The 23721-nt window shown below is 40.2% G+C and overlaps 1 protein-coding gene across 1 annotated transcript in view; it reads left to right on the top strand.

Moving 5' to 3' along the window:
- The first annotated feature begins 6579 nt into the window (after positions 1-6579).
- LOC111662732 (ephrin type-A receptor 6-like) overlaps positions 6580-23721 on the top strand; it is a 167389-nt gene continuing 150247 nt past the window's right edge. The window contains exons 1-2 of the mRNA XM_023416690.2: positions 6580-7245; positions 19094-19158. Coding sequence (XP_023272458.1) covers positions 7167-7245; positions 19094-19158 — 144 coding nt within the window. The 5' untranslated portion in view covers positions 6580-7166. The remainder of the gene's footprint in view (positions 7246-19093; positions 19159-23721) is intronic.

Here is a 23721-nt window from a genome sequence, read left to right as displayed (position 1 = left end):
CTGGTAGGTGCTGACCACTGGATACTGAACACCTCACAAGACCTGTCGTTTTGGAGATGCTCTGCTCTTGTCAAAGCCACTCAGGTCTTTATGGTTGCCCATTTTTCCTGCTTCCAAGACAACTTAAAGGAATGACTGAACTGACTGTTCAATTGTTACCTATAGGTGCAATTGTAAGAAGATAATCATATTTTTTATTCAATATTATTCTTTTCTTGTGGCTTATATATATATATGTATGTATGTATATGTGTGTGTGTGTGTGTGTGTGTGTGTGTGTGTGTGTGTGTGTGTGTGTGTTCATATGGTAATTTCTGCTCTGAAAATATTGCAGTAAGGGGGAAACAAGCCAATAATAAATATAGTTATAATAAATAAAGGGAGACAGAGAAGAGAATGCCTCTTGAATAGATGAAGGCACATTATGGTGGTTGGAAAAAAAAAAGGTTTACAAAAAGCTATCTGCTGTAAGTCCCTGGAAATTACCACAGCCTGTGAAGCCATCCCGTTTTCTTCTCTCATCTCTGAACGATAGGCGGATGTCTCTTTAACAGCTGGGGTTACCGACACACCAGCTCTCAGGCCTGATGAGCTGCTCTCTCTATTTGCTCTGCTCATTCTCCTGAGCACCGTGGCCATCCAGATTAGAGCCTATGGCCCATTAGGCAGCCAGGGAGGTGGGCAACCTCAGAAGTGTAGCACAAGTGTGTATGAGTGTGTGCATGTCTGTGTGCTGTACGATACACACTACAAGTCATTCTGGGAGAAAATTGTCAGTAGGAGAGTTTGTGCTCTTGTTCTTCTATTCTTTATGAGGACCAAATGTTCTAACAAGGACAGAAACCTGAGGAAAATATACTTCACTTTGGCAGATTTAACATACACAAGGAGTTATTTTAACAAGACAATGAAGATTAAACTGCATCTTTGTTTATTACTATGAGCACACTAATTTCAGGATACAAATGTCATAGTCAGGCCAAAAGTTGAAAATCTTTTAATGTCTACGTATGTAGTCATGTCATCAAAGGTTTTCCAAATAGGAATCTACTGTTTGAACTGTGTGCATAATAAATCCAGTATCAAAAGCCAATTTAACACCATACATCATATTCCATGTATAGTGCTCCTTTACAGAATATTTTAAATTACTTCCACTGGAGATTTACTGAAAAGACTCAAATGCAAAACATAAAGAGCTTCATGTTTATTCTATCTGAGATGCTGGCAGGTTGTGCAGATTTGGCTAAAGCTATAGATAAAATTAGATTGGAACACTTCCAGCATCATGCTGTAGTACCAGTGTGAGGCACATACACACTGTTGCATATTGATACAGATCATAAATCAGCAATCACTATCTCACACAGACACAGTGGTGTGCACAGTGGGAGGGTAGGGGGCAACCAAAACACGCATAGTGCAGTGTCTTGCATATTGTGCTGGCACACAGTAGGAATTTCATATCAGTGGCAGTATTGACAGTGAGGAGTCTCCCATGTTCCTACCCTGCGCCGTCCTTTTGAGGTCGCCACCCGTGTGTCTTCATCCCTGTTTGGCTCTTACCATTCTCATAGTTTCAGGTTTTAGCTGTGAATGACAGCTGTTTCTAAAACCCAGAAAAAGTTAGTGACTATCTGGTAAACATAGTGGAGCATTTAGCAACTAAGTGTCATTTATTGCTCTCAGAGGTTGGTGGAGACCAAAAACAGAACCATAAGGAGTAGTAACTATTGCATTTGCATTCAACAGGTGGTTACAAACACGACTCCAAATGATTTGCTTCATAACTGATGGATTGGGAAATAAGAAACTCTTTGCTAATGACTTTGTGTTCAAAACTTGCGTTGCTGCCCCCAAGCAGGTTTAAATAGGATATTCTTCTAGCCATCAGACACTTTGATTTTACCCAGATAGCAATGGAGCTATTTTCTGTCTTGCGTGCCTAAATGGCCTTGCAGAAAGCTTAACGCTGTGCATGGAAGAGCTCCTTGGAGTCAGTGCACAGCATGGCATGCACTCATGGCTGTATATGTGTAGGTTAATTCCATCCACTATGGTCCACCTTAGGGGGCCTGTGTTTACAGGCCAGACAGCTCCATACAAAGGCATCATGTAAATCAAGAGCTGAGCTTGATTTTGAAAAACAAATCAGAAGACAAGGCAGGCTGTAAATTGCTGCAGGCAATTTTGAAGCACTGTAATCATGGTTTGTTTTTGAGCAACTGTTTTTTCCTCTGTCACCGTTTTCTGTTATGCTATTTGAAAATATTCAATGTCATTCTCGCCTTGGGCAACAGAGTGAAGCTTCACATAGATAACAGAGTGTTCCCTCAGGGCCAATGCAATAATCAAGAATAGGGAAATGGGTTTACTGTTGCGGTTCAAATCCTGTGAGTCTCAAAAGTTTATTATGGATAAGGTGCATTGTAACCCCTACCATGGGAAAAGATGTGCTCAGTCATTAAATCATTGCTGAGTGTATGTCTTTAAATTGTACGTTATTCACATATGTAATCAGCAAAACTAACTCACTGTTGTATTGTTTTTTGTTTTTTTTTAACTGTTACAGCATCAGTGAGTGATTCACAAAGACATTCATGGGTTCATCTTTATTGTGCCAACCCAGAACAACACTGTTTAACTGCTGTCTAAGCCCTTAGACAGCTCAGCTTCACAGCCAGTTTAATCACTGTATCTTTAGTTGGCCACAACTGGATCAACAAGAGTTGGACTAAATTATGTTTTTAAAGCTGAATAGCATTAGTGTTATAAAGCTGATTTGGAGTTTGACATTTTTTTTCTGCCAGCTTATAAAAATGTTTATGGATTCCCCCAGTGTTGTATTCTTGTTTAAATTTTTACTCCTCCTAGATCCCACTTGTCATTAAGAGCTTAAACTGTCAATTAAAACCCAGACTGATGAAATTCTTTTAGGTGTGTGAGCAGCTCTGATCTGCATGATGCTGGTTTCATTGCAGATTTTACAGAAAGACACATCATAAACATTTTCTTCCTCGCTGCAATCAAGGTGTTTTATTCTTTCTTTCTCCATTATAGTTGTAGAGGACAGCACTGAAGTTTTTGTATGGTTCTCTGTGTGGTAAATAACTAGACATTTTTACTGTTGAACTTAGGCCTTTTTATAAGCGCGAATGTATACAGTGTCATTGTTGACCTTGTGTAATTCTTTGATACATCACAATCATCACAATGATTTACTGAATTTCCCAAAATGAAGTTTAGCAATCTAAAGCAATATGTTTGAACGGCTGCATCCAGCCAGAGGTGGAAAGTAACTGAGTAAATTTACTCAAGTACTGAAATGAATTAGAATCTTAAGGTACTTGCACTTTACTTCAGTATTTTTTCTTTTATGATACTTCTACTCCAGTACAATTCAGAGGCACATATTGTACTTTTTTACGACCACCTTGAGGAAATTTGTTTAGATTTGGAACAAACATTGACTTGGACTCAACAATGAACTGATTATATTTTGGTGGTCAAAGGTCAAGGTCACTGGGACCTCATAAAACATGTTTCTGGCCATAACTCTCAAATTCATATACTAAATATGACACAATTTAACTCAAGGATAATATGAAATGATAACATTTTATATCCAAAAAGGGTTAGGGTTAACTTCACGGTGACGTCATAATGTTGCTGCAAAATCACTCATGCTGTAGCTCAGGAAGGGAAGATTGTGACTGTACTTCCTGCAATTTAGCTGGTGGGCAGAGGCATACAACCACAAGGTTCTTATTCTTATTTTGCAGATTAATGAAAGAAATACATAGTCAAAAAATAAGTATGTTGTATAGTATGTTAAAATAAGATAAGACTGATCTCTGGGGAAAATTCACAAGCTAACTGATAGTATACATATGTATTAGAATTAGCCCCACTTTTACCAGCTGCAACAAAGTAATGGAGACATTAATACACCAATAATTATAATCCCATGATATAATTTCTTTTATTCTCAAATGGGCTGTTGTGCATATTGACTACTTTTACGTTGGTTACTTTAAGTATATTTTGATGCCAATACTTTTGTGCTGTTTCGGAGACATGGCTTTTAGAATACTTGTATTTCTATACTGTGATATCCCCACTTTTACTTCAGTAAAATGTCTTCATCCTTCATCCACCACTTCATACAGCTGTGTTTTTTACATGTAGCTTGAAGGAGCGAGTGTCATAACTTGATGACCTTTTACTGAAAAGTATGTTAACCGTTCTAACAGTGAGACACACAACCAGGATGAATATGCTGCTGTATGTGAAGTCGTGTTATTACATTTGTCCACTTAATGGAATCATAAAAACAATCCAACAAACAACAAACTAATAATGAAACCAGATAAACAAGGTGCATCGCAATTGAAGTTTATAATGGACTTAAGATTTTTTTTTTTTTATCAGTTTGGATTCAATCCACGTGTGGGGCAGTTCTGTATGAGCTGGCACTTCATTGTGAACAGGACATTAGTGAACCTATTAGCGTTATAAAGTCTCATTGTCTCTGTCAGTTGTGCTGATGTGGTCTCGTTCCAGCTCTTTGCCTGTGATGAGTACAGATGGACGGAGCTTGTTCTCTCTGGACAGGGGGAATCATAGCTCACAGTTAGGCCCCCTATACACTACAGTCACACCTCATTGACCACTATTACAGCAAAGGAAACCAAATCATTGCAGGGGGGTGGCAGTAGAGGACCTCTTCTCAACAGTTTGCCCTCTTTGATCATCATTCTAAGTCATCACTGGTCTCATCCTCTACAGGGATGAGAGATGATTTAAGTCATCTGCAATATGTTCTATTTTGCATTTTTAGTAGTAGACCAGCAGTAATAGATAAGGTATTCATCATTGGAAATAATAGTGGCTGTGGTAGCAGCACTATCTCATAACCATAGAGAATAAAGAGAGAAAGAAAACATCTCAGCCAGAAGTCTGTAGACATTTTATAGATTATTTTGGGGTATAAAGGCATAAAGTGGCTGGAAGTGTGAAAGCGATTAAAATATTTAATTCTGTTTCCCCATCAATGATAAATTTACTGTACACACACTGTTACCACCAGTCCAAAATTTCAATAACCACCCCTCTTACTGAGAGGCACCACAACATTTATCCATCTTTTTATAGCTGCAATACATCTGCAATGTGACGTTAATAGCTTGATCCATTTCGGTAGAATGTACGGCCTCCCTCGAGCCACAATAGACACAAACAGGCCGCTGTGGTCAATATATTCTCCTCCACAACCCCTCTGTCCTCCAATGTGTTTGCACGTTGTGCCGCACAAAGTCAGCAGTCAGCTGGCAGCTTCTTCTTCTGCATTGTTTGGTGATTGGCTGGCAGCTAAGTGGTGGTGACGGATTGTGATGTTGATGTATTTACCCCCTCTGCGCTGACAGGTAGCTGTTGCTATGTTCTGATTGACTGGGTCCCATCACAGCAGCCGGCATTGCTTTGTTTAACCCGGTCAGGTTGGGGAGGGTTTGCTTACTCATTCGATGAGACGTCCATGAAGATGAGAGGAAGACCTTTCGTAATCTTGGCTGACATTGGTGGCTTGGCAAGCTCACTGTTGTAGCTACTACAAATGGATGGAAATGAAGCTGCACTTCCTGTGGGATAAGGTTTGCTGTAACTGACATGCTGAACAAGAGACGGCTGCTCCACATCAGCGCTGGTGTAACACCTATTATCTGTAAAATCCGTTGTCGTTTGAGTATTTCAGATGTCACCATCACAGAAAACAGAAAATCCACTCAAAATAGACTTTAGGGTTGTTCTTCCAGTCCACAGTAAATGTGATCAACATTGTTTCCCCAAGGATGAAATCAGTGCAGTATAACTCCAACGGAGAGATTTATTAGATGTCACTTTTTTTTTTTTTACAGTTGGTCTGTCTGCAGTGAATTTGTGGTTGAGTGTGTTTTTCACCCCTATTAGCCACTTTCACATGGAGCAACCCCAGGACTTGTCTCAGGTTACATCATCACCACAGTCTGTCTGTCTGCTGCTCAATTTAAGAGGAAACTCGTTCAGATTTACAGATTAAAATTATCTGTGTATGACGCACTTCCCTTTACACTGCTGGTCAAAGGGTCTGGAAGTATCACTATAGGTCACAAAGCATTTCAATAGGTGCACATACTGTACTGCATGTCCTCTAATGCATAATGTGTTTGAGTAGACGCGTTGACATTTTATACAGGGATCAAAGTTAAATGTTAAAACAACAGAGAATGCATCCATTCAGTTGTTTTAAGTTACACATTGACTGATTTGAAAGGGATTGCCAGCAAGAGCACTTTGTTATTATTTAATTTATCAAACCATGTGCAAGAGACTTATAACAAGTTTCACATTTTACAACCCTGGTAACATTTCACGGTTGATAATAACATATAAAAGAAATATTCAGGGGGGAATCATATCAGACAGGGATATAGGAGGCTATATTTAACATTCTCAGGTCCTTGTGGAAAAATTTGGGAAGCCCTGCACTTGAACCAGTAGATAACACACACACACACACACACACACACACACACACGCCATTGCCTTGTCAGCTAACCCCCTCTAGTGCCGAGCATCCTGCACAGATGCGCACAGTCTCCCACCGTAGCCGCCGCTTCAGCTGCTCCTCCGCTGCATCCCAGTCATTCCTCTGTTCGCCGACCACGTCTCGCTGCTGCGGCGGACCCGGGCTGGAGACAGGCAGCTGGCACTCCGCGGCACATCACCGCGCGAACAGCAGGATCTCTAAAGTCTGTCACGACTCTGTGCGCCACGGAGACGCACCAGATTTGATGAGGGCATTTTAGTGTCTCTTTGAAAAAATGTAATAACGGTGACTGAAGTCCATGGGAAATCTTCAAAGTTGTTAGGACAAAATTGATTCTTATCTTGTGTGAAAAAAAAAAGAAAATCACTTTAGACTTTATCCAAATTCTGTCCGTTCCGCGTCGCCACCGCCGCCGCTGCCAGCAGGTAAAGGATGGATCTCTTGTTCAGTCCCACGGCAGTTCTTTTTATCCAGGACCAAATGTAAGGACCAGGACCGGGTGGATCGGTGCTTGTGGAGGATCGTTTTTCTCTGACCAAATTACCTCTCGGACAGAAGTACCTCAGATGCTGCAGCAGACATGACTTTTGGAAAGAGATTTTTCGTCGTTTCACTCTTTCTTGGGATTGTCCTCACTCGCTTCAGCCAGTGCAACCAAGGTGAGACAAACCCACAGAGTTCAACGATCCACTCAAGACAGACCCGAGTTTGTTTAACCTGTATACTGACAATTTAATTACACCTGGAATGTTTTTCCATTGTCACTGTGGACACTGTTTAAGATCCAGACTGCACTGCTTTTATTATAACAGCCAGTTAAGTAACACGACCCCACCGATGTAAGTAGTTAAAGCAATAAAGTGATAACAATGAGAGAGAATAACCACTGGAAAAAAAGGTCCTGCACTGCTGACATGCATGGTGTAGTTGTGTGCCTGATCTGAGAAGTGTGAAATGCTACAGATAAGACTTTGTTGTCTTTTGTCTATAGAAATCATCTCTGTTTTATTGCAGTGAAATAAAAAGGTGACACAGGATTTGCAGAAAACCTACTTGGATATCAAATAAATAGCGGCAAATTCCTGTTTATACACTCATCTTCATGTCATTATTTTAGCCTATATTACTCCTAATAATCTGGAGTTAAGCATTCTAGCTGCACAGGAATGAACCATGCCTCCATCCAGAGTCATATTAGAAGTTTATTATTTTCATAAGAGTTCAGTGGATACCCTCAGCTCAGTTTTTATCCAACCACTGAATCAGGTCATAAAACAAAAAAAAAAGTAAAGTGAAAACCTCGAGGCTTCTTAAATTACACATTCTACATTTTACCCACACAGACACTCACACTCACACTCACATGCGACGCATACACACACACACACACACACACACAGTAGAGCAGCCAAGGATTGAATCATTAAGTGGGTGACAGTGTGAGAAGGTGTGAGAGCAGACTTGCATGTCTGTCATGTCTTGTGCTGGGAGTGCTGCAGTAGATTTCAAACACACATACAGTAGATGGTTCTTAACTGCCAAAGATGAATTCATTCAGTGAGAGATTGTGTGTGTGTGTGTGTGTGTGTGTGTGTGTGTGTGTGTGTGTGTGTGTGTGTGCGTGTGCGTGTGTGCACATGGTGAAAATGTGCGTGTATTCACCTTATGCTGTGTGTGTGCTTAAGTGTGTGCTGTGTGTTTCTGTGACTGCATGTGGTGTGGGTATAGTGCGAACACGGGGCAACACTTCTGCATGTGAACGTCTATTGCATGCAGTCCACCTGTCTATGATCTTTGTGTGTGTGGGTACGGTCACACACTTTTCTGTGTGTGTGTGTGTGTGTGTGTTGTGTGTGTTGTGTGTGTTCCTCCTTGGCTCCCCGTGAACACACACACACACACACACACAGCTGCAGCATCAGTGAGGTTTAAAATAGTCTTATTGATTGTGCAGGGACACAGCAGGATCTGCCCCCCAGGTTATAATTTATTGTTCTCTGAGTTCAATAAGAGTGATGCTACCCCTTGTTCTCCTAGACAGCTGCTACATAACAGCCTCACTCTGTGTTTTTCTCTGCCACAGATTGAATGATTGAACTGATGTTTGCTTTCTATTGTACTTTAGGCTCTCATATTGACTGGTCTGGGACCTCAGCAGCACAATTGCAGTCGTGGTCTACCACAGCGTGGTAGCTCAGTGTGGAAAAACTGATAATAACTCTGATGACGGAGTGTCTCGTTAGATTGCCATGCATTAATGTTTTTCACCTTGCCACATCACAATAATTTCTCAATGTATTGCTTTTTTATTTGTGAAATCAATGTCCGACTGTGTATACGGTGGCCCTGTGGCTTCACAGGCTTGGGGACAAGTCAAGTTTCCAGCCAACTTATGACCGTGAAAAAGGAAATCAGTAAACACATGTTCCTTTGTTTCTTCCCGCTCAGCTACAGTATACACTGCAGGCTTGGGACAAAACTCAACACCGTTACTCGGGGGCGTTTTAGTGTAGTTTGATGCCTCTGAACACAGACAAGCACAACTCCAAAGATTGGGGATTTCACACACAAAATTGGGCGAAATGTCAGCTGTTAGGAGAACAATAAAAACCAATCACCTTTCGCTTCTCGCCTGCATGCCTTCTCTCACAGCAACACGTCAGACAATCCCCCACATCAACCCAACTGGGATTGCAGACAGTTATTAACAAAGCTCTACTCACTCACTGCCAAGTTTGAACAAGTCTTTTATTCCCCCCCTCATCTCATAATCTTTACTTTTATTCTTTTTTTTCTTTTTTTTTACCTTTTCCCTTCCTTGTTAAAAAAAGAAGCGATATTTATTATAATGAACATTCATAAATCTGATTTATTAACCTGATATCTTGAGCCGGTGAGGAATTTTCCCGAGCAGAATATTGCTTTCGACCCAGTAAATCTGAAGATCACATCTTTGTTCCACACTTCTGACATTGTTCAGGTAGCTTTCCCTGACAGAGAAATTCATGCATGAAAAATCAACAAGGCAAGCCATTCTGAGAAAATGGATGCGTCAAATGAAAGCATCATATATGAGTGTTTTCTTCTTTCTTTTTTTTTTGGTTCAAATGCATCTCAAGTCAGTCTATAACACATGTTAGAAAACTGCTGGTTGAGCTGCTTACAGTTATGTATTGCAAGACTCAAATGGATCTAGCTATAAAATCAAAATAACGCAACTCTTTACACTGATTTGTGCGGATGGCTGATTAAAGCGCCTGATCTCACTGCAGCCACCCGCAGAGCACTGATATCACCATCACTGCTGTAGATGAAGGAGATATTCAGCAGCCGTGTGCTGTCAAAGAAAATCAATCAACCAGCCGAACCACAGCAGCCACAAAACTGTTAACTCTGCACCTTTGACTCACGACCCACTGCGTACGCTTGTTTGTCGTGTGAATGCTTAATATACAAGAGGAAGAACATTGTGTACACAGTTTCAGTATGCGTGTGTCTGTGCTCCATATGAAACTGCTACCTCAAAAACACACATTTCAAAATTATTTTTTTGACACTGGTGATGCATTTTCTTTAGATTTTTCTTCATATAGGTTCAGGGTTGTACACATACAGGCAGCAATGTAAGGGCTGTGAAATGACAGGTGTCTCATTTTCAGCCTAATTTACATTGTTTTGGATTATGATGTCATTTTTTTTTTTTTTTTGAGTGGACCCCAGGAAGAGTAGTTGCTACCTGGGTAGCAGCTAATGGGGATCCAAATAAATAAATAATTAAACAAAAATAGATAAATAAATCTTTTTACTGTTAAGTGGATCAGAGTACATGCTGCCACATGTAAAAAAAAAAAAAAAAAAAAGGTCTTTCCATGTAGGCCTCCTGCCTAGAGAGAGTGGGATTGGCTCCAGGCTGGAGACTGTTCATTTTGTCAAGGCTAGGCTTCCTCAAAGTCATTAAGATAATGACTGTTGAGTTGTGCTGTATGTAAGCTTTATAGCCACCTGGTGAACAAGATCCACATTGTGTTTTGCTCGTGAGGAAAATAACTCCTTTCAAAATCATGAATGATCAGGCAATTATAGTGTGCTGTTTAATTTTGAAATGCTGTTTATATGAACTAGCTTTGGTATTAAAAAACGCCATGCTTATAGTGTTGCATGCAAAACATACCTTCAGGTTTCAGACTGGTATTCTGACAACCCGGTATGTTATCAAAGTCAGTTTACAGACATCTGAAACTTGTTTGAGTCAAGCGCACTACACACCTTTACTACACCCACACAGGTGTTTTCATTTGTTTTGCCTAATTTACAATTTGGAAAATTACCACATCAAAAAAACATCACTATCAGAGAAAAAAACAAAGGAAAAAAGAGCTCACTATTGTGTGTTTACTGTACTAGTTAAAGGAATGGCATCCTAGGAAATCAATATACAAACTGATGGCATGTGTTAAAGTTATGGAAGTGTTGTTAAGTAACGTGCTTTAATAACTGGAGAAAAATATGCAAAAAATTATTCGTTTTTTTGTTTCTTGATAAAATATGTTTAAAAGGATCTTGTGAGTCAGTTGCAGCGTTGCCATAAAAGCCCAAATAGGGCTTTTGTAGTATATCGTAAAAGCTGATTTAAAGTTCATCTCATCAAACACTGCTGTGGCAATTTGTGTGCGCTTCTAGCTTCAACCTAATCAGTAATTTCTCTGCAAGTGTTTGGCCTTGGAAGGGAAAATGAAAACACCTGTTGTGACATTACTTATTGAGGTGAACTGCAACATGTTGCACAGAGCATCGTAGCAGAAGTATTTGACCCAATGCAGAACGGCTAATTCACATTTTATTGGCATGAATTCTCTTCGCTAATCTCTCATTTGAAAACACTTACAGCCTATATCACATGTAATCAACCGCATTGGAATATTTGCTATGCTGTCATTTATTATGTTGTTGAATGTTTGATCTCGGTGGAGTGTGGAGATGTGTTGAAAATCCCGTCATGCCCATCAGGTTCTGCCTCTGCTGTGGACAGTTCCCCATTTCACAGCATATCATCTGCTGAGAGCCCAGCACTTTGTTTACACTACTAAATGACAATACAAAGTCGTCACTGAAATACTCACCAAAATCAATTTCCATAAGTCTCTGTTCATCAAATGCTGTTATTTGTATTTTAACAAGACTTGCTGTTTACCAGGGGCTGTGTAGAGTGCTTGCAAATGAAAAGGTTTTGTTTTCGCTTGGAAAGACTTTGCTTTTTGAACCACAGTAGTGTTAGAAAAAAAGAAAGAAAAAAAAAAAAAAATTTCTGCTGCATACAAAAAGGTTTCATTAATCTTTCACTACAACAGAACTCAATGTGTAGCTTTAAAGTACTTGGTTTACAGATAGATTTACTGTCACACAATACTCCAATATCTCCAGACTGAACGTTTATGGCACTGTCAAAATTCATATCATGAACCAAATCAGCCACAATATTGAATGTTTTAAGAGTCATACTGTGTGACCTTTTATAGTACAACAAATCAGATGAGTCTTTGATTCAGGACCGTCCAATGTAGACCAAACCAACAAGACAACAAACCCTCCAAGAAGCTTTCTTTTTGTAGGTTTACATGCTCTACTGGAACAAGGCGACGACACCTGTATCACTGTTGTCTGCTAGGAGTTGAAATTTACATGAAGTAACAGCAGATGAGACTTCCTTTGGGTCTGTTATTAGCGCTGTAGTTATTTTGGGGTGTTTGTGTGGCCTGTGAGGGCTGTAGGCCAGACAGGAGATGTCATCATTCTACTGGAGCTCCATATATTTATGAGTTGGCCAGCTCATGTTCTATTTATATCTAACCAGTGGAAGTCCCAGAGGACCCTCAGCTCCAGGCAGGGTCTGTGGGTGCCTGGCTGAAAGATGACTCTATGGAAGGATAGAGAGAGAAACAGAGAGAGAGAGAGAAAGAGAGGATGGATGGATATGCCTCCTGTGCAGGCAGTTTTAGTGTAGGCAGGTAGGTGCGCTGTTCAGGGCATCTATACCTAAAGTAGAATACACACACACGAACAAGTGAAAGTGCGCACGCATGAAAATATGTGCTTACATGCACACATGCATACGCCCTGGAAACCTTGTACCTACATTTTGTATAATAAAAGGCTTGAGTCTGGCATGTTTTCAGAAGAAGAATAGGTTAATATAACCACACATCACAACACAAAAGGAGGCACATTTTGGTTGAGGACTGGCTTTGCGTATATGCTGCTGGTGTCAGGTCACACCGGTCACTGCGGTAATGTCAGTTCAAAACAGTGTCAGCATACCTCATCAACTCAACCTTCTGTCACGATCTGCCCTAATAACCTCTTATGTGTTTGGTTTGGTTTTACTTCCTGTCTTGTTTTGTTTTTTTTCCCCCACCTATGTGATTGACCACCCAATCCTATTAGTTTCACCTGTTCCCTATTACCCTGGCTTCCCTTGTGTATTTAAGACTTTGTCCGTTTCTCAGGTTCCTTAGGCTTGTATGTACCTTTAGTCGATGTTGCAGACTTTTCTAGTGTTTTGTCGCCTGTTTTCTTGGATCACTATGTTTTTGGCCTCAGCCAGTTATAGACTGTAAGTTATTTTAGTTCTTCAGATTTGCTTTGTGTTTATTTTTGAGTTCCTGTGTTTTTCTAGTGGCAGTCTCCTGGCTTTTTTGGTTTTCTTTAGATCCCTACCCTTTTGGACTCTGCCTGCCAGTAAATTTTGGACATTTGTAGTTGTTATTAAAGTGTCGCCTCCTCGGCCCAGTCCCAATGTCCACCCTCACAGATGGTCTTTGAGGCACGTTCCCGCTAAGTCAGTGAGGGCTCAAGGCTGTCCCACAAATCATCATTTGTGTGAGGGCTCTGTAGCAGACATTTTGAACCTTTTCTGCACGCTTTTAAAAAGTCTGCATTTCTCAGCATTGTGATGTTAAACCCATGGTTACCATGGTTATTAGTGGAAGCCCAGCAAACAACTACCATAAAACAGAAAAAAGAACAGCAATCAGTCATTGAAGGAACTAACCCTTATATTTACATTACAAGTTTAAAAAAAAAAAAATAATAATTCACATGTAAGTATAAACACACAGCTCACTGGTGAACTGTGTGTTGCAGTTTGTCCAATAATGGCATAGTGATGAATTCCAAATATGCTTTAATCAGATCTTATCCAATATTACTGTTTTTTAACAAACTGGGAGCAAAGGGAGGGAGTAGAACATGTAAAATTGGAAGTCCAAAACCCACAATTGTACACACCATGTTTTGGCATCATCAAGGTAGCATGATATGTGGCAAAGTGTATTCCCTGTAAATGTTAACATCTTTGATGTCACATTTCTGTATGATATGGTGCACTCTTCAAGTTTTGCAAAGGCTCATTCAAATGCCTCAAAACTTTTCTATCAAGATCAGACTATTTTTCATAGCTCTTGTAAAGATGGAAACACAGTTTTTTGACCCAACAGCGCAGTGTTCTCTGCTGGATACTTTCACACTGCCTACTAATGTACATCAGCTGTTCTTTATTTATGGCAAAGTGAGGTGTGAAACGGCTCACTGCGGTGAGCTGCACAGCCAACTCTCAGTAATTAGGCCATTCTCCAGGGACTGCGCTGCTTACCTGCCCACAGTAGCCTAATGGTGTCCATTAACACTACTGGCAAGTGCCAGCTAGTCCTCCAGCATGGCACTGGCACTGACATGGCACAGACCTGGCACTGGTGGGCAGAGAAAGACACAGAGACGCTGGAACTGAGCCAAAACCGGTCAACATGGAGGAAGTATTAAACTAAGATAGCTGAGCTGAAAGGAAGGGATTGGAAGATGAAAGGATCAGCATGAAGTCTTTCTGTCGGACTGGATTGTCAATCAATAGAATAATCTGCTACATTTTCATTTAAATCAATGTCCATTTTCGACATTTTATCTCAGACTGATGTAACATAACAGGAGTTATTAAGTGCATTACGTTTCCTCTTCTAAAATGCTCCAAGTTTCTTTTTCAGTCTTTAATATAAAATATCATCTGGTGCCATCTTCATGTGGCTTTGATCAAAATGCATATTGGTCAAGCCATATTTACCATAAGTATTCAATTACCAGAACTCGTTTCACTCTCTTCTCTCTTGCTGCATGTATGTCTGTTTATGTGTCCGCCCTCTTTGCGCAGAGGGAATCTGCGTTTACCACTCCCAAGCTGTGTATAGGATTGATGACATTTATAATGTTGAAATCTTAGCGAAAGCATATTTCTCTGTCCTTAAGACCTCACTTATAATCGAGGTTTCAGGCAGCACACATGGCCATTATGTTTTCGAATACATTATCTGACACACCAGGAGGTTCAGGTTCCCACTCCATTATGTGTCTTCCACAGCTCATTGCTTTTACATCTTTTACATCATCTAAAAATTGTGTGTTTAAGTAGTAAAATAAGATATTAACATTTGAAAATTCCAGGTGTGTCAATTCACATGCAATGTACATACATATACAAATATATACAGTAGGCAATATGAGCAGAGCCACCAGACTAGACCAGATAGTAAAAGAATGGATCGTATTTGTGAATGTGAAAGGAGGAGATTGTTTAATTCATTGGCTGGCCAGAAACACAACTCCAAATAAATTCTCATATTGCTCCATATCCATGTGGAGGTGTAAATAGGCTATGTTTGCCATGAAGTTCACTCTGTCAATGTAAAATATGATAATATGTTGTGTTTACAGCTTGTTCCACTGACACCAATGGCCAAAAAAATATATTAATGCTGCTTTAAAACATTTCATTTTTTTTGTTATTTCAATATTGTAATGAATTTGAACAATCCCTCATTTTATTGTTGGATAAGTGGAACATCATAAAACACCAACAGGAGACTCTGCATCCCACTTTAAGAAACCTTTTTAATTAGTAACTAGGGATGTTGTGAGAACTGATAGTCCAGTACCAAGTCCATGCCAAAATTCTGAAAATGTGATGGTACTTGTTTTTCTAGAGATGTATAATAACCCTATTAGCATCCTAATCTGACACCAAACTTGTCCCAACTGAGGGGCCACATCCTTTGGAGGCTACATTTGAAGACCAATTACGTTGTAGCAGTATGACTACACTGTCTCATTTTGAAGGCTCCTTCAAATGCGGCCAAGAAATTGAGACTTTCCGTTCCTGAGCAACGAAGGAATGGATCCTTCCTTGCCCAACCTATCCCAAAATTCATTACGTGCTGGTAATGAAAATAATATGGCAGCAATCAACAGAGAGCCTCAGGATCACACTTTTAAATATAAGTATAGGGTTTCAGCTCAGTTGAACAGCTAATGGTAAAGCTGTTAAAAGGTCCTTAAAACCTTAAGTTTCTGTTAAAAAAAAAAAAGAAGAAAAAACTTAGATGTCGTCAAGGTTGCTAGGCAACGGTAAGTGCGGACACAGCTGGTGACCGTCTCATTTCGAAAAAAAAAAAAAAAAATTCGGCTCGGCCTTCGCTTAGACGGCCATGAAGGCCACACCTTCGTAGAGCACCTTCGGAGACCGCCGCTTCCGGAGGATGCGGCCCTTGAAGCGAACACACCTGAGGAATGGCAGCAGGAAGTGCTAGTGCAGCAACAGGTCCACCATGACTTGTAGGAAAGAAAAAACAAAAAAGACGCCAAGACTGGTGTATGGAGATATTTTGCATTTGAAATGGGTCAGCAATGACAAGTTATAGACGATTAAAAGACAGTATGCAAATGGTGCCACAGAGCATTTCAAATGAAAGGAGGGAACGCCTCAAGCTTATCTAAGCAGCTCAAAGACAAACGTCTAGATCTGAACACAGAATTCAGGGTGAGTGAGTTTCAGTTGTACGTTATATTAACATGTCAAAAATGTTTGTGGTTGTGATTTGCGACAGCTTGTTTCAGCTCCACACACAACGTGCACAATGGCTAACGTTAGCTTGTTGCAAACGAGCTGTGTGCTCACAACGTTAGGCGGCTCCTGTCATAAATTCGGTCGGTCAAAATATTACGGCGACTTTTGGAATAAATATTTATATACAGTATTGGTCTGCCACCCTGTTAGTCAATTTGAACGAATGCTTGCACTAATTATATGGAGGTGTGTGCACATGCGCCTGTGTCAGCAAGCTGTGCAGCAACCTGTGTGGTTTTCTGTTTGTTGCTGTGGTATTGGTGTTGAGAATCGTGGAATTTAATTGGTACTGGTACCAACTACCACAACTCTGGTATAGTGACATCCCTATGGGGAAGCAACAATTCATTATCAGTTGAATAATTTTTCTGAGTTTTTATGGGTGTTTATGAGTATAATAAATCATGAATGCTTTATGTGTCTCCAATGCATGTGACATATGGCAATTGTAGTTCAGTCTAAAAATGTTTTTCCACATATACAGATTACTTTACCACTTTGACTGGGCAGGCTTTTGAAGGATATTTTGTACGTCATCTGGCAATTATGATGTTAGAAGATGCTACAGAGCACCTTACCCTTTCGAAGACGAAAAGTCACAATAAAATGAAGAAGTGTCTTATTTCTTATTTTTTCTTAGTTTAAGTATACACTTGTCTGCTGCGCAACCACACCAGCACTGCAAGCATCATTTTGTATTTTTCCCTGTGTTGTATTTGTTGACTCTGACAAGGCCAGGGTCTCATATCCTGGATGGTTTTCTTAACTCTTGGATGTTGTCATACACCATTTTTGGCCTGATCCAAAACAGGTGTTACATTGTGTCTCTGTAGTGTGTCTTATACCAGTTCTCTGGGAGAAGCGGGGAAGTTGAAGAGCATTTAGTTGTGTGTGTGTGTGTGTGTGTGTGTGTGTGTGACAGACACATACACAGAAACACAATGAAAACCTCACTGGGCAGATAAAGAACAATCTCTGTCAACAAAGCTCCATCAGAGGTGTACTGGCTCATAACTGGGAAACAGGGAGATTTAAAAATTGCCCTTCTTCCTATTTCTACTTACCTTGATCTTGTAAGAGTACATTCCCAGAGATACAGATATCAATTTTCTTTTGCTTTGACATTGTAATTTGCAAATGATAATATCACAGCATTGAAACTACCTCCTTTTGATGTACATTTGCTTGTATTAACTAACTCTCCCAGAGCAATGATGTTAATGGAGATTTATTCAAGAAGGATTGTCACTGATAGAGACTTGTGTTGGTGTAATGAGCCCCCCAAGGACTACTTGCAGGGCTCTAAGTGGACATTCATGACTGACTGACACTTATAACTCAGTCATTATCCAAGTACAAAAAAAAACTATGATTTATCAGAAATCGGAGTCTGTATTAAACATGTGGTTTTCGGCATAACATGTAAGATCTAAGTCAATGGCTGCTCAAGGACAAGTTTAAAAATGAAATTTTTGGCTACTGATGAGCAGATACTACAATGATGACTCACAGTATGAGAAAGAAATGACAACTTTAAACAAGTCTCTAGAGTCTAGTGTTGTTCGGCTGCCAGTTATCACTCTCTCCCTGAATACCAATTGTTTTCTTATACCTACTTCATGAAGCAGAGCATCTACATGTAAGTAGGACATGATTGTATTGTTCCATATACTGTACATTTGGCACATTTGACAAGGTGAATGGATGGGCTTTATTTAATATTTATGGAGTTTGAAAATGCAACTGTGCCTACTGTCTATTCCCTAATGTTGTCACAAATGTAGGTAAAAACATTTTTTTTAATTCAGGGGTGTTATTCTGGCATCATACTGAAGGTAAATTCAGCAAGTCATATCTGCTCCTTTTCACTGTAAATCACTTGTCGCTGGGAGAGACACTTTCCTCCTGAATTATTAAATCTACTGTCCTTGAGAGCAAGACAAAATATTGTCAAGGATGGCAATATTTTCCAGGGTAAAATTGCATTGTTTTTTTAACACCACCTGGAAGGTTAGAGGCAACTGGCAATTATACTATCATGCTATAGCAAGATTAATATCACTGTATATTAAACTCTGGGGAGAAGCAATACCAGAGCTCTAATTTACATACATAAAAAACAGTCTCAATTAATATTTGGCAGAATGAACCACATATTTGCATGGCACAGAAAGGGTTAAAGACAGAATTATCCATGATTATAGCTCATGAACATTCTCAGTCATAGGCTGAAGAGGAGCATATTGTTGTGAGTGAGATTGAAGTAAAGTAGCGGGTGGGAGCGAGGGATGGCAGGTAAGGGAATGGACTGTTGACAGCAATCTGACTGCAATCCATCAGTCCCTAAATTGTGTTGCAAGGAGCAAAAATGTCGCTCTCACTGTATACCCCGCCACACACATAAATATTCATCCGAGAAACTCATTTCTGTTAATATAAAAAATGTCTAAATGAACACATTTATGACTGATATTTCAATTTCCAGGTTGAAAATAGGACTTTTGTGTGTTGACAGATTGCTAATGGTCGTATTTCTCCCTCTCCTCCTTTTCCCATTTCAGTTGTGCTGCTGGATACGACGTCTGTGTTAGGAGAGCTTGGATGGAAGACATATCCCATAAACGGGGTAAGAAGGACAACTCTTCTCCTGATTCTATTTCACTTGGTCTTACTGTCCAGTGTTCAAATGCATGGTAATTTCTGCATCAATAAGATCAATTAGATTGATGTTAACAGGGCAGAGTGGGTAGTAGTGAGCTGTTTTATATTCACATCATTGTTTTTCTTCAGACCTCTCTGTCCACATGGGAAATACTGTAACTTGTAGACAGATAATGAGTCATGCTCTCAAAGGAAGCTCCCCATTTGCTGTTCAATCTTCCCCTATCAATTCTTGTCCTACTGGGGTCACTTTAGAGCTACAGCTACTCCTTAAATGTTAGCCAGAGGAAAGCATATAGATCGGCAGTCAGTCCAGGCCATAATTACAAACCTAATTGCAACATTTAATACCAATATTTTGACTGTATTCTCTGCACATTAATTATACATTGTGAAGAGAGTGACCATCGTAATTGGCCATATTGATTCCAGAACACCTGTCAGTTTTACATCAGCCATCCTTCCAGTAAACGGAAAAACTGAATGTTCAAGCCTCCATTTTATCTCCAGTTGCCTCTCAGTTACTGAAGAAACCATGACTTCATGAACTGTACCTTATTCTGTACTTTTGTCAGTCACCCAAAAGGGGTACTTTCATTTTGTTCTGGCAGTAAGTGCCTCCAGTCCTGCTGAAAATCTGAGAGACAGCCAAACCGAGGGTATATTGGCATCATAAAATATAGATGTGCTGACAACAAATAACGTCTTCAGATCAAGACCTTCATGTTTTGATCTCTGTGCTGTCAGAATACCCGAAGGACTGATTGGAAATGTCTTCTTGTTGTATACAATAAGCAACACAGGCAGAATTGGCTGACTTCCATTTCTTTGTTCACATTCGCTGTGACGGTCTTTTCTCAATACCCATTAACTACAGCACAACCCAAATCAAGATCAAGACTTATTATAGGAAACAGTCAGAGTCTCTCCTACTGAGCCTGTGCCACTTTGAATTGCATTCAGTCCTTGTTTGACCATGTTTAATCCCCATTTTCCCAGAATATAAGGGTTACCCATCAGTGGTTTCTTGTCAGGAAAATGCCTGGGGTGTTTAAAGTTCTTTTATGTAGCACCTTTCAAAATGTGAAGTATAAAGTGCTTTACTTAATGAGGTAACTGCTTGTATTTGAAGTTTTCATCTGTGTCATACTCTATCAGTTGTGAGCTCTCATTACAGACTTTTTTTTGTCTTGACATAATAGAGATTTATAAAAAAGTAAATAACCCTTGGCATCCGACTGACATATTTTCTATTTTGTGTCTGAAGTCTCATGTCTGTGGACATCAGAGAAAAACCCTATTTTTTTTTTCAATATCTAATTTAAAGTAGTCAATTGCCCACAATGGCTACAGTGAGATGAGGAGTTGCTAGAAGCTACTGCAACATGCTGCAGATTATTATATAATGCCATCCAACTATCTATAACCACAGTGCCAAAACTGAACATATACACTCAAAATAGAAAGAATAGGTGTGAGAAAATCTGTGAAAACAAAACTTTCAATCAGGGGTTGATCTTGGAATATGAGATCATAATAGAGATAATAGGGGTCAGATGATGCCTGTAGTGTTGGGTGACAGGTTGACAGCAAGTGGACTGAGGTTGTGTTTCAGTGTGCCGTGGCACTAAACTTTTTCTTTCTTTCTTTCTTTTTTAAACTTTGCAGTGTTTTCTTCATCCTCCACTATCGATACTCTCTGTGGTTTTTGACTCTAAATGATCCTCAGCTGGAGGATCCCTTAGGTCCTCCCCCCTTCTCTGTCTCTCTATCTCTCTCTGCACGGCCCTCTGTGGCCCATATCAGGGTTATGGAGGTGATTACATCATGTAGGTCGCGGTGACAGCCGCCCACAGCGTTGAGGAAGAGGAGAGAGGGAGGCTGCTGCCTCCATGATTAAGCTGTCAGGCCTCTCCCCTCCTCACTCATCCACTATCCTCCGATTTACCATTAATATTTAAGGCATCGAGGTGAGAGGGCCTGAGGGAAGGTGTGAAGATCTGGGGAGGTAAAATAGTTTAAATCCCCCTCACTACCTGGGAGCCAGCAAGAGGAAGTCAATCCCCACCATATTAGACACAGCCTGGTATCAGGCCGATACAGCAGCACACCATGTAGCTGCCTATCAGAGCTGCACACTGGTTCTAGTTCTGGATATAAACTGTTGTCTGTCAGTCCTGCCCAGTGCACACTTTCAAATAATTTCATATGCAGTAACTGCTCCAATATGATTACCTGATGATGTGTTTGGCAGGAATATAGCTGGTTGTATGATATGAAATTGAAGTTGAAGTAGAAATTGAGGTGTGTATATTTGGATGTTTTTTTTTTTTATTTTTTATCAAAAGCCAGTAAACAACTCTTGTACCAAGAGGAAGGTGAGTGGTTGTGTAGAAGAGGAAGGTTAACTACAAGTGCACTCTTGTGGTATGCCAGCATTGCCATGCTGTGGCAGGACACTGGATATCCATGGGAACTGTAGGACACACTGAATCCAACTATGTACATCACATCACCGCAACATTTCCCGGTGGTTTGAGGGTCGTTCTGGCCTGAGCCGTCAACTTGACCAGCGATAATTTGGCAAGCAGGAACGACTTGACAGACCTCTCAGAATCCACACATCAGATGCGACTCTCACTCTTGCCACAGTGTAGAAAATGACATCTCTCTGCAACGCACAAAGCAAACCATCCACCTGGTGAAAAAGACAGAATAAAAGGAAAGGTGGAGCAAGGAGGGAGAGATTAAAACAGTGGAAGGTCCATGCCACGAAGTAAGCAATATGTTTGCCAGTAAGTGAGCAGGTCAGTCAAAAACACACATGATATACCCAGCATGGCAAGCTAAGTAGCTGATAACAGTGTGACACATGGACCCATAGGCTACACAGTTGGCATGTCTTACGTCTTTGTGAAGGAATCATATCATAACAATGAACACAGCGATTATGTAACAATCATTTCCAGTAAACCTAGACTACATACATTTTTGTATTTTGTAATCTGGATCATTTTCCTCCTGGATGAACATAGAGGCCTAATGTATAACTAGTCTTGTGCTTGTTACCTCAACAAATAGGTTAGCCTCGCAGTCTGGTTGTTTGGGTGAACAGGGAAGCCTGTGATAGAGTCAAAATCCCAGCATGAAATATTGTTGAGCTTCGCTCCTGCATCTTTGTATTCAGTTTTGGCTGAGTTATGACTCAGATGATAAGTAAGATTACAATAACTAGCCTCCTATTATTTTTAGAACACTGGCATGCACCTGTTCCTTTCACTTCTCAGTATCTTTGCCTCAGGTCTCTCACTCCATTCCTGTTCAACTCTCCTATGCCCCTCTTGAGAGGCTCCTTTATTCTATACACACACACACACACACGCAACCTGATATTGGATTCTGCAGCACTAACTCAAACTTGTGAAATATAGTTGTTTTCCTACAAAAACCAAATTTGAAGCACAATATAATATTTCTTGAGAGCAGGTTAAAACATAAAAGTTTACAGCAGTCCTCTTCTTTACAACACTGCCTCACTACGCAAATTTGTCCTTTTTATCGACACATTCTTTGCCGTCTTGTGCTCATCTTCGCATTTGAGAGGTGTCCCGTTATGGTAAAAGTTATAGGTAAGATTTAGCTGTCAGTCTGGGTAGTATAATAGTTCATTAGCAATGCTGGACTTATAATTCCTTGCAATGGGCACATTATGTGTGATTATCACAGTTGCCTGGGAATACTTTTAATTACAGGGAGAGACTGAGACACTTCAATCAATTAATTGATTAGGCTTGGTCTCACCCATCCCTAGAATGCAATTCCCTGTCGGTCCACATGCAAGGCATCTCCAGCTCAGTGGAAAGCTGTAAACAGATGTTTACACACTGTAAACACGATCATATGTCTTGGCCATGCCCAGCCTTCAGTGCAAGGTGCCCTTTGATTATTTTATACCTGCTCTGCTTGGAAAGTAAATAGACCTGTTTCAATCAGCCCGCAAGGGAAACCATGCAAGAAGGACTGTTGTTATGTTTGTTAATGACTTCACTGAATGTGGGAATATCCTCACAGTTAGAAAACACATTCACCCTCAAAGGTTTCACTCATTAGATTTGTGCATATTGAACAAGAATCGATCCATACCATGTCTTTCAAGGACTTTGTCTCTGCAAACTTTTTCCTGTAGCAGGAGATAATTGTGTGTGTTTGAGAATGCCAAAGGCAAGCAGATACTTTAAAGGAATAAATGTTGGGAAGTTTTTTTTCCATGAAGGAAAGATTTGTGTCTCTATCCCCAGTCTTTCCCTCCATGTTCTGAGATGCTGAATAGTGATGAAGAACAGGGTGTCAGAGGGGTGAATGAGAGAGAGAGAGAGAGAGGGAGAGAGAGAGAGAGAGAGACGGAGAGAGAAGGGAAAAAGGGTTGATTTGGCGTCTGCATGCAGCCACAATAAGCTCTGCTCAGAATGGGCAGACACACTGCTGAAATATGCATGAGTCATTTCCCGGAGGTGGGTGGGTGAGGGTT

The sequence above is a fragment of the Seriola lalandi genome, unplaced genomic scaffold (assembly GCF_002814215.2).
Source record: "Seriola lalandi dorsalis isolate HSWRI2012SDOR001 ecotype SW California unplaced genomic scaffold, Sedor1 jcf7180002054568, whole genome shotgun sequence".
In the NCBI taxonomy this organism is placed as follows: domain Eukaryota; kingdom Metazoa; phylum Chordata; class Actinopteri; order Carangiformes; family Carangidae; genus Seriola; species Seriola lalandi.
The sequence above is the reverse complement of the archived record's forward strand: the minus strand, read 5'-3'. Positions and strand labels throughout refer to the sequence as shown.